Raw genomic sequence first — 13,156 nt, 5'->3', positions numbered from 1 at the left:
CGCATCTTCGATGCTGACGCTATGACTATCATTATCACATTTTTCAAAATTTCTGGAGTATGATCTGTCCATGATAATCGTCTGTTTATGTTCCATCCGTGTATATTAATTCGAATCTCTCAACAAAGCCATTAGCCCCACCGCCCCCATCCTGATGAACAACAATGAGTGTTCTGGACACATTTACGGTAGTCAAAACTCCCGTAACATTTTTATCCTGCCAGAACTTGAGAAACGTTAAATTGGTAGGCCTATCTACCCGCATTTCGTCCAGATACAAAATCGGTTTTTCCACTTTCCTAAGCTTTCTTATTTGCTGTAGATGTCTTCACGTATTCCAATTTACAGTGCTTTCCTCAATTTTTTTTGCTGCACACTTCTTCCACCTGAAATCCTTTTTCTTCAGTATTCGTCTTAATGTTGTCTTTCATTTCAAATCAATTCTCTCTTGTAGCAGGGGTAAAAGCTTGTTACTACTTTTTTTTTAGTTGGTTATTTAACGACACTGTAATAACTATGTACTAGCTTCTTCAGTGTCGATTGAATTGATGATGGCGAGATGGTATTTGGCAAAATGAAACCAAGGATTCGCCATAGATTACCTGACATTCGCCTTCCGCTTGGGAAAACCTCGGAAAAAACCCAACCAGGTAGTCAGCGCAAACGGGAATCGAACTCACTCCCGAGCACAACTGCAGATCAGCAGGCAAACGCGCTACCTCCTGAGCTACGCCGGTGGCCCTCTTTCTTTTTCAAATAAAAATTCTCAATTATATCTTTTTTGTCAATCTCCCGTTGAAGTCATCTACATTTGCGTTTCGGTAGTCTGGACGTTTACATTTTTTTTCTCCCTCAGGTGTCGACAATGCACTTTCTTCTGTGCAGTCTTTCATTCATTCCTTATACGCTGTAATGTTCTTGTGGATAGATTAAAGTACTTTTCTACCTTTGCTATAGGTTTCGTAAGAGGAATGCAAAGGCACTGTTGTTCTTTTTCTTCATCACAGAATTATTTTGCACTTCTAATAATATTCCTTTCTTCGCTATAGAATGTCAATCCTTGTTTCCTCTTTGTCGACATATTTACAATAAACAAAAAACTGCTATAAACCTAAATAACAGTATACAATAACATAAATTCTATTAACCGTATTATTATCAACACTATTAACACGAAAAGCAAAGGATAGCAATACAAGATTTGTGGTATACTGAAAACAATTGTCTTGTTGAAACTAATAAAACACTACAGTAAAAACCCCACTATTATTTTCACAAAGTCGCAAAGACTCATAGACACGTGCAGTAGATGTTTGTGAAACAGGAATATTGCAGTGAACAGCGCGGTGCGCATGCGCGACCGTTTCCCATCCGCCCCGTCTAAGTACTTCAGCCGCCTTCTCCTGGCGTGACAACAGTAAGTGCAAGTAGAAATATAGCGAAGGAGGGATACTTCTCAGTCCATTTTGAGCTACCCCTCACGTGCAGATAGTTTTCATGAGATAACGAATGACTAATACGAATGTGATCATACACAGCACATCCAGCGGAATATCTCAAGAACCCCATTCGGTCAAATTTTGATCTCCATTACTGGTGATCGCCGTTGCACTACTTATTTGCGTCAACGCTTAAGTATTGCTATTCAACGCGGAAATGCAATGAGCGTTTTAGGTAATCTTCCCGAATCCAGCCCTTTGGAAGAACTTTTTCTTCTGTAAAATTTATTAATTTTTCTTGAGATGATTATATTAATCTTCTGGAGCAAGACTGAGGATGGGGATCGATAGTAGTCTGGGGATTACTTTCAAGAGAAAAATTGAATATTTATGTACTATTATGCTGAAGGAGGATTCGTCGATATTGAAAAATAAATCTGTTTAATTTTTTTAAACCGCTAATTTGAAATCATACTGGTACAAAGAATTAGAATCTGGTATAAACGGCTTATAGCTGAATTGGTTGAAGAGATTAAACGCTAAGATAAGTAATAGAATTGTAAATGAAAGGAGTTAAGAAATTTCGAGGCAGCATATTTTTTCGAAATATAAAGGACCAGGATCATTAAAGTATCTATAATGAAGTGAAAGAATTTAGGCAATGAGAAGATTATATTATTTTTATTAAAGGGAATGAAAATGGGACTGACATGGTGAATATTAGACATTTGAAGGCTTAAGAATAGAAAAAGAAACGTTAGAAGGGATGTATTATGATGCTTAAGCGGTCAAGTTGAAGACGTAGTCCATATACTGTCCGTCCGAGTGGATATGTCACATCTCGGTTTCCCCCATCTATTTCTGCCGGCCCCTCTGTAAAGGCTAATGGCTAGCCAATCTTACAATTAGTTATTTCTTGAAAACATTTGTTGTTCGGAATTGGACGTCTGCGTAATATTATACAACTGTTTAAAATAACAATGAAAGTGCCCCGTTAAGTACGTAACTGTACGTGATTTCTTCCGTTTCGATAACCCTGCGACATAACCACTCGGACGGACAGTTATTCTAAAGTGCACAGCGACTAATGACTGGAAAATCTGGATAGATAATTTTTTTAATATAAACCATAAGATAGCATATAAAAAGTTAAATGGTCCTCTAGAAGGCAGCAATCAAAGGAAATTAGGAAAATTTCTATTCAGAGTCAAAAATAATACTGTGAGAAGAGATGATAATAGAGTTGAATGAAGTGTGATTGTAGATACTGAGAATTCATTACTCTGGTTGTTGTTGTAGATTAGATCATGGGTGGTGTAGAGGTTAGCTCGACAAGCAGAATAATTTAATATGATTATAAAAGCAGTGAATATTCCAATAGAGTAGTATTGTCTATTATAGAATAGAGAGACAATATTATAATAGAAGAAACGGTTGCATTTAAGAAAGCGATCAGGTGAATTTATTATTATATGTGAACTTTGTTGTCATAACGTTTTCAAGTACCTTGTATATTTGTCATGTTATTATTTTAAATTTAATTATTTGTATCAATTGCATTTATACGGATTCAAAATTGGACTGAATTTAGTCCGCCATAACCGTGTTTATGAAAGATGAAATAAATCCAGATCCATATTAATATTTTGAGTTTTCTTGCCATAGCCCAATTTTCAGATGTGTATCCGATGAGAAGATGAATTATTCTGAGGTTGAACAAACTGAAAGGTCATTCCGTTGTTACGGATGTGACAAATATTTAGTTACATTCTGATCCGTTTGGTTATGGATAATATTAATTTATTATAAAGCTATTATGATAGTATGAAAAATTTCTTGCTGGTTATATTATGATTAAAAGAGGGGAGTTTCCATAAATGACAGTCAACAAGGCATAATCTGAAAGGACAAATGAAAATCGTAGATAATTAAAATGGCTACTACAAATCAACAGCGGGCAAAATGTGTTCTCTGGTATGCTAAATTTGAGAGTGTTAAAAGAGTTCAAAATGAATTTCGACGTGAGTATGGTGTACGTAATGTACCTAAATAATATTCCATAATATTGCGGTATCGAATATTTATAGAAACAGATTCTGTGTTAATAAAAACATGCAGGAGGTCGCAGACGAAAAACCAGTACGAGAAGCAGCTATCTCTTGGCTTGATCTCCAAACTCCCCAGATCTAACCCCTCCTGACTTCTTCGTGTAGGGTTTTGTTAAAGACATTGTCTACTGACAGAAACCCAGGAGCATTGATGATCTGAGAATAAAACTTACTCAAGCTTTTCAACAACTCACCCCTCTTATGTTACAACGGACATGGGCTGAATTGCATCACCGTTATGAGTTGTGCAGGGTGCGCAATGGGGGTCATATTGAGCTCTGAGGAATCTCCCATCTTTCAATATTGTATGTACAAAGTTTTAACAAATAAAGTTCAGTAGTAAATGTTTACGGTGTTTTTATTTGATCGTACTCAAACGGATCACCCTGCATATTAACTAAAAGACTTAAGATTGTGTGAATTTCTGATCTTGTAAGCAGTTGAAACAGTTACGTTATATCGATGGCCTAGAATCAGATTGTTTCAAGTCCATTTTACTATTTTTTTTTTCAGGAAAGCTATTTTAAACTCCTGATATTCAAAACTTCATGAAACAATTTGAGATAGCTTCATATCAACCTTATGGAGACGAATATTTACAATTTTGTTCTATTCATATATGCAGACAAAGACAGGAACACAATGAAACACAGAACAGTCTGGTTCTCAGCCATTGATATGTCTCTAGTTACATAATTACTGATCCATAATTATGAAATACATATCTTTTGTCTAAGAGAAGGGGGAGGAGGAAGACTAAATGTTACCCGTGTGACAAAATTTTGCATTGTCATTGCACATTCATGCAGTTCATTCAGTAACTCTGCTAATTAGCAAGTTTTGAAAGAGCAGGACATTTTTTTCTGTATCTGTGAGACTTTTAGAGCAAGATTATTATTTTTATAGTCTGATTTCGTCGGACCAAGGACGTAGAGAAGACTTATAACATGTTACGGGTTGTGACAATAGTTAAAATATGAAATTTCAATTATTTTATTATTATTTTCCACAAACATCTGATAATACAACTAATTGAAGATATAAAAGAAAACAAATCCAATCACAAAATTTTAATCTTTGATTTTACTGTAAAAATTAATCATTTTCAAAGAAAAACCAACTGTTCACGCTTATTTATAACTCTTGGACGTTTCGCTTTTTTAAACTACATAGATAATTCTTATTTTCTGGCCAGATTATGAACTCCCACTATAGTCAACATAAAAAACAAAACCACGATTATAATTTTATTAATCTGTTAACAAAATTTAACTTCAGTGATTATGGTAACATGTAGATTTTTACTTTAAAATACTATATATGTATATCCCCTGGACTATGTTGCGTATTTTAATTTACAGAAACAGACTTCTTATGAATGATAATTTTTTTAGATACCAAGATCAGTTGACATGGAATGATCCTATAATGATTTGTCATTATTATTATTATTATTATTATTATTATTATTATTATTATTATCATTATTATTATTATTATTATTATTATTATTATTATTATTATTATTTCTGACAAATGAAATTATTTACGAAAGATGCTATTTAACTGACAATTGGACATGGTCAGTTAGAAATACATCGTGAAAATGAGTTTGCACATTGAAATTACTTCTTTCTGAAACAAACAAGGAACTGCTATATTTAATATCAGAATTCTTAATTATTAAAATTAGATTACTGAGCTATATTCTCACGCTTAAAGCATATTAATAGTGTTCCATTGTCAAATGGTGTACTTGAACTTGTGGCCCTGAGTTATGACGTAGTATTCTTATTTGAACTTTCTTATTGCAGGAAGTATGGAGAAGATATTACAGCAGTACAATTTTGTTATTTAGTAGATTTATTTCTACTGTCAGAGTTAAGGCCATAAAGCCTTCTCTTCCACTCCACAGTATTAGAACACTAGCAAATATAAAAATGGCTGAAATACAGGAACAATATTTATTTATTTATTTATTTATTTATTTATTTATTTATTTATTTATTTATTTATTTATTTATTTATTTATTTATTTATTTATTTATTTATTTTATCAATTTTTTTCACGTCATGGCGGATTAGATGTACAGGAATAATATAAAATTAATAATAATAATAATATTATTATTATTATTATTATTATTATTAACAAAATGAAAACAGGTTTAGTTACATGTTATTCTAGCAAACAATTATAGTATTGTGAATCGAAGTATTGTTAAAATAATAAAGAAAATTTATATGTTAAAAATGAAAACCGTATACCATAAAAAAAATATATTTTATGAAATCTCACAGTCTAAGCAGTCTACAGTATTTGACAACCGGTTTTGAAATTAGTAAATAACTGACAGCCCCTTAACCTCTTCAGGCCTGATGTACATTATAGTGTACATTGTTTCTTTTTTTCTTTTTTGGAATGTCTTCGATAGTTTTAAATATTTTTAAAAAGTTCAATGTGATAGAAATGGAGAATATTATTTTTTAAACATTTCTATACGTGAATTAAAAATAAAATTTAAAATTTTGAGGTTCTAGGGGTCAAAGTTGTTCCCAAATTTTTATTTTCTGTGAAGACTTTATTTGGAAATTTTTAATCCCCAGAAAGATTTTGTGACCAGCTTTTTTTTCTTTTTCAAGTTTTTAAAAATATAAATTCAGGACTGAAGGGGTTAAGGTATGAGGTAGGGAGTTCCGATGGTGAGAAATTGAAACGGTGAATGATGAAGAGTATCGGGAAGTGTTATGATGAGGTATACTCAATGTACCGGTGATCTGAGATCGATTATTTAGTTCATGGTTGGGCATAAATATACAAGATGAGAAGACAGATAACTTGGTGTTGAGGTGAGCAGAATTTGAAATAGAAGATGAAGACAGTGTAAAGTTCTGCGATCATTGTGCCGGAAAAAGATTCGAAAAATGGTGAAATATGATCGTAACGTCAGACATTGCACACATATCTTATACACATATTATGAACACGTTGTAATTTGTTCGAGAATTCGGTGCTTAAATCGGTGAACAACACGTCACAATAGTCAACGTGTAGCATTACGAGTGTTAGAACTAATGTTTGTTTCAGTGCCAATGGAAAGAAATGCTTGAACCGGCTTAACGAGTGAATAGACGAGCATATTTTTTTTTACAAGTGTGCATTACTTAATTCGTTATTAAATATATTCCTAGATTCTCCGCGATAGGTGAGTAAGGAATTTTAATCTTACTAAGCGTAATGGCCGGAATTTGACTATCGTTCAAACTGTTGAGCAGTCTTTTGGCTCCGATGATTAGCTGCATTAAGTCTAAGTCCGAGTCTGCTGGCCCATGTTGAGACTGAAATGATATCGCTGTTTAATTTGCGGATAGAATCAATGTCTGTTAGAAAAGTTAGCATCTTAACAGAAAAACATTTTGATATTCTTTTTTTGAATCTCTTCATCCGTATGACCATCAATGGCCATGACTAGCCGTTATACTTCAACAAGAGTTATGATTATGGATAGATTCGCTTCGGTCTTTCAAGTAAAACTATGTTCAGTATTAACATACTAATATATGCTAACCGTTGCTGTGAAGGAGGATATGAAAGTAGACAATGTTTTATAAACTCTTGCAGCCAGACAGCAGTAAAATCACACAGTTTCCACAGTAGAATTTTCAACTGTGGGAATATTAGGCCTATTATATATATATATATATATATATATATATATATATATAATACTTTCTTTCAAAAGAGCTTATCAATGTGATAGGTTCCTGAACACACAAGAGTCCACACCTGTGGAGTAACGGTCAGCGCGTCTGGCCGCGAAACCAGGTGGCCCGGGTTCGATTCCCGGTCGAGACAAGTTACCTGGTTGAGGTTTTTTCCGGGGTTTTCCCTCAATCCAATATGAAAAAAAAAATGCTGGGTAACTTTCGGTGCTGGATCCCGGACTCATTTCACCGGCATTATCACCTTCATCTCATTCAGACGCTAAATAACCAAAGATGTTGATAAAGCGTCGTAAAATAACCTACTAAAAATAAAAAAGAAACACACAAGAAAAATAGGAAATGTACAGGTAGTTGTTCTAGCACAGTAAGAATACAGACTCAATTAATAAAACATGTAGACTTATGTGGTATTAGACAATCAGTGGAAATTACCGTAATAAAACTGTGGATAGAAACACTGAAAAAGTGAAACTCCCAAAAACAAGTTCTACAGATTTATTATTAATAAGCCTACCCATGGGACCATCCATCTTCAGCATCCTAGCAGAAATTTTCATACACAACATAGAACAGGCACACATTCTAAACAAGGACAACAGCGAACCCGCAGACAACATGATTTAATGGCATAGATATGTAGACGACATACCTACTATTACCACAGTCTAGTATGTACAGTCGCGAAGCTTCAGTTGTGAGGTTGCTAGGAACAAAAGACTATGCCGGTACTATTTCGCATTATCTGTAATGAGGCGATATTAGCAATCCTAGTGGTTAGCACCTATCTATGGATGCATATTTACTACGTATTAAGCTTCGTGACTGTATATACTAGATTGTGCTAATACTATACAAAGGAAACAAGTGACAGATTGAAAACCCACATAAACACATAAATAAAATACATCCAAAACTATAATACACACTATAAATAGAAAATGACAAGTTCATAATGTCTTAGACATCGCAATAACAAAAACAGACAAGAAAAATTATGTTAAAAATATGCAGGAAACCCATTACCACGGTAACACACATATACATCACTTCCAATCACTCCACACAACACAAACACGCAGCATTTCGATCCATGATACACAGTCTAATCAACATTACTATGAACTAACAAGACTGTAAGGAAGAAATACACGCTATCAAATACATAGCACAAGAAAATGGATACAATCCCGACATAATAGACAACATCACAAGAAAGACTAAACGCGAACAAGAAAACGCAACATAAACACAAGAACAAAACAAATACATCACACTAACATACGGAAACATGAACACATACAAGATTGCATCATCTTTCAAGAAACTAAAATACAACAATGCATACAGAACACACTACGAAAACATCTTAACACACAGACAAGACACACAAGCAAATACAACTTAACAGGTGTATACAAATTATCATGCAATAGTTGCAACGATTTCCACATTGGGCAGACTGGAAGATAATTTCAAACATGTTACAAGGATTATATCACAGCCATAACCAAACCACATAACAATTCAACCTACGTAGAATACATCACAAACTCCAATCACAACTATAGCAACATAGACATTGACATGTTCATTTTGAAAGCATGAATAAGAAAGAGACGATAACATAAAACATTACGGGTACGATTCGCAATCAAATTAAGACTTCAGGTCTGTTAAATTAGCTTCGTTGTTCGGTATACTGATGCCAAATATGCAGTGGGCAGAATCATCTCAGGGATGATCTAACCCAGCCCTGGGCATAACGGGGAAGGGAAAAGAAAAGTAAAAATTCCCTCTCTATTCTTTTTGCTTACACCGCTTTAGAAACAAACACAATAAGGCACTGTGCATTAGTGGTGGATTTTTAGCAACCAGCGAGAGCTGAAAGTTCGTAAAAGCTATTATGCTTGCTTTATACTATTCGTCACTGAACGATGTTTGCCTTCCTGTCTACTCGTATCCATTCTAAACATAACTGTCTCAGCCGGGGAAAATGGAATAGGGAGTTAAGGGGTTTGGTAGAGCTTACAGCAGTAACATTTTGGAAATATTCAACATTTTTTCCTCCATTACTGGATCTTGTACAGTAATTAAAATTAGTATGTGTAAAACACTGTCCTTCTGCTATATGGAAAAAAATATTTTCACGATTTAAAAAAATTATTTATAACTTATACTTTTTTTTTTTTTTTTCAAAATTAAAAGTGGTGGCAGTTCACTGTGCAGTGATGAAGCGTTTCCCTCATAACTCAAAAACTATCCAACATTCTGTGATGAAATTTTTTGTGTGTATTTATTCATGTCATACCTATAATATGGTGCAAATCACTTCTCTACCTTTGATAGATTGTGTGATAAAAAATAAATTGATTTATAGAAGTGGTTAAATATCAGTATTCTCTTCTAACACAAAATAAAAACAATATCATATATTAAGGAATGTAGCTGAAAGAGCATGATATTGTGAACATGAGTTTCAGCAATAAAATGGAAGAGAGAGAACATGAACAATTTAAAAAGTTTATGAGTTATGAGGGTATTCACGCCCAGATCTGGTCTGACTCATCTCTACAGACATTCTGTTTCAACGGAGATTATGCACATTAAATGTCACTCTAAACTTTAGAAACTGTATTTTTTAATTTCTGAATATACAAAGTACAGGGAAATATTACTTTATTGTTGCAGATATCAATTTAGATATTTTCACATGTACGTTCGTACCGTCACTGATAACCAAAAATATGGTTTGTCGTATGGTATCCCTCTGTGTACTATGTTTTCTGTTAATTATTATTGGTGACATTTTAGGTTATGTTTTAATACTAACGAGAAAATTCGCAATTCTGTATTTGAAATACTGTATTTGTATTAATTTTCCTACATATTATTACAGGACTTTATATCTAAAATAATAACAAAACTGTTGAGTTGTACTATGCATAATCTTATAATTATCTTTACGGAGAGCTGACAAATGGAATGGCATGGTATGTTTGTCTCCAAAAGTGTTTGTCAGAGACATTAATTAATTCATTCCTTTGTGACGTTTCTTTGTACATTTGAAGTTCTTCAATATATTTCGTACATTGTGTGTACTTACTGTTATAAATGCATAAGAACAGATGAATACTTGTGCGATGTTATATAATGCGATGGTTCTATCGAGATTATAGGCAGGCCTGTTCTTCATAAAGCGTGGGCCAGCAACTTTTACGAAGAACAAATATGATCCCAGAATTACGAAGAGGGCCCATGGTGTGTTAATAAGAAACCAGTCGTCAGTTCTCCGATCTGTAACATTAATTCAGACGGAATGAATGAATGAATTAATTAATCAATTAATTAATTAATGGACAGAATTAATGGATGAACGGAAGGACGGACGGACGGATGGACGGACGGATGGACGGACGGATGGATGGATGGATGGATGGATGGATGGATGGATGGATGGATGGATGGATGAATCGAATGAAAAGTGAACGAAAAAACGAAAAACTTTACGAGTGTATGAAGGAATGAATAATGGCTTAATGAGTGGATGAAAGAACTTAAGAGTCGTCGAGTATAGGCTAAGTGACTCTCTGATAACAACAGTGCCTTCCCAGTATGTTCAAGAATAAAGACGTCGGATGTTTTGCGTACAACTCATGTTGCTTACGCAATTGTGAATCATAAGATGAAGTGAAATTTCGTGTTAATTTATTGTGTTTTAGTTGATTTAACATGTATTTGTTTGGTAGTATAAATTCATATATACATTAAAATAATTTGTAGGCATAATTTATTATTTACACAAGAATATCTATTACTTTTGCTGATTCGTTTTCTCATTAAAGCTCATGTTTATCAGGAAAGACTTTTGTTTCTTAGGTGCTGACTACTGAAAAATGTAATAATTTTAGTGTTATTCAAAAGTTAAAAAATATTTTAAAATCCTCTAATGTTGTTAAAAAATAAATTTGTAGGAAAATAATAATAGTCTACATTTAAAAAAAAAGAACGAGAGTTCTTAAGACATTAACCAATTTAAGAACATCAGAAGAATAAAGTACATAAGATTTGCTGATGATATGGCGTTGTTAGTAGAAGAGGAAATGATACTAAATGATATGCTACAGGAGCTAAATAACAGCTGGGATGAAAATAAATGCAAATAAGACGAAGAGCATGGTCATAGGAAGAAAAATACAGAAGATAAACTTGCGAATTCTAAATGAGGCAGTAGAGCAAGTGGACAGCTTCAAATACTTGGGGTGTACTATAAGCAGTAATATGAGCTGCCAGGAAGTCATAAGGAGGATAGTAATGGTCAAGGAAGCTTTTAATAGAAAAAGGAGCATCTTCTGCCAACCTCTGGAAAAAAAAAAGAACTAAAGAAGAGACTACTGAAGTGCTTTGTGTGGAGTGTGGCATAGTATGGGGGCAGAAACATGGACATTACAACGAAGTGAAGAGAAGCGAATAGAAGCATTTGAAATTTGGATATGGAGAAGAATGAAACGTGTGAAGTGGACAGAGAGAATAAGAAATGGAGCTTTGTTGGAAAGAGTGAGTGAAGAAAGAATGATGCTGAAACTGATCAAGAAGAGGAAAAGGAATTGGTTGGGTCACTGGCTGAGAAGAAACTGCCTACTGAAGGATGCACTGGAAGGAATGGTAAAAGGGAGAAAAGTTCGGTGTAGAAGAAGATACATGATAGACAACATTAAGATATATGGATCATATGTGGAAACAAAGAGGAAGGCAGAAAATAGGAAAGACTGGAGAAAGCTGGTTTTGCAGTGAAAGACCTGCCCTTGGGCAAAACACTAAATGAAATAAATATTTGGTCACTATTTCTCTCCTATCTCTATAAGCCTTTCTTCTAAGGAATATACAGCATTCAGAAGAAAATCTTGCGGGATATTATTATTAATATATTTTTTTTTACAATCTTCTTCATTGACGACAAATTGCAAGTTCTGTACCTTAATCTATTTAGAATAATTTCACACACACCGATTTCTACCGGCCGGTAAAATGCCGTCCGGATTGTTTTTCCTTTTGCACTTTCCGGCAGGAGCCGACTAGCAAGCAGTGAGTCCTAGTCTGTCGTTACTATAGATCGTAGACACATTATTTATATATTTATTTGCCTTTTGTTAAGTTTATTTATACCCCCTTTAATATCTGTGGTCAAATCGCATGTTTAGGATCTTTGGGTATACTAGTAGGCCGTTTTTACTACTTTGACTTCCTGTTTCTATTGTGTGTTGTAGATGGCTTGTGTTCATGTAACTGATTTTAGAGTTTGGTTAATGTATTTGATATTGGTGACTGAGGCAGTGATGAATGATTGCATCCGGCATTTTCCTCTGTGACTGAGGAAAACCATGAAAACCCCAATGAGATTGGTCGACCGTGGGGACTTTCCGAATGCTAGTCTCAAACGCTATCGTCTGACCCAACTCGCTCGGCAGGCGCATTATAGCCATGCGGTTTCTGCACAGACCAATAAATGGAAAAAAAGGGGAGAAGCTCGTCTGTTCAACAAATTATTTGACAGAGTTAAGAAACTTTTCAGCGCGCTGAAACTATCTCTGTTACATTCAGAGTAACAATGAATAAGGTCACTTCCCATTTGTAGAGAGAAAACCATTACCGTATATTATTCTTTGAATTTGCAATAAAAATAATAAAATACATTAAAAATGTTTAAATTATGATTTATTTAACGACACTTGCAACTGCCGAGGTTATATCAGCGTCGACGGTGTGCAGGAATTTTTTTCCCGCAGGAGTTCTTTTACATGTCAGTATATCTACTCGCACACTTAAATGCCATCGACCTGGCAGAGATCGAACCCACAACCTGAAGCACAGAAGGCCAGCGCTATA

At 34.2% G+C, this 13,156-nt stretch overlaps 1 protein-coding gene across 2 annotated transcripts in view; it reads right to left on the bottom strand.

Moving 5' to 3' along the window:
• The window catches only part of LOC138710596 (very long chain fatty acid elongase 7-like), a 76,324-nt gene that overhangs the window by 59,638 nt on the left and 3,530 nt on the right, over positions 1–13,156 (bottom strand). The window contains exon 2 of one of the 2 annotated variants that reach the window (XM_069841596.1): positions 10,377–10,567. The exons of the other annotated variant lie outside the window; for it this stretch is intronic. Coding sequence (XP_069697697.1) covers positions 10,377–10,567 — 191 coding nt within the window. The remainder of the gene's footprint in view (positions 1–10,376; positions 10,568–13,156) is intronic. 2 annotated transcript variants of the gene reach the window in all.

This window comes from Periplaneta americana, chromosome 12 (genome assembly GCF_040183065.1).
Source record: "Periplaneta americana isolate PAMFEO1 chromosome 12, P.americana_PAMFEO1_priV1, whole genome shotgun sequence".
Lineage (NCBI taxonomy): Eukaryota > Metazoa > Arthropoda > Insecta > Blattodea > Blattidae > Periplaneta > Periplaneta americana.
Note: the sequence above shows the minus strand (reverse complement) of the source record. Positions and strands in the feature narration are given on the sequence as shown.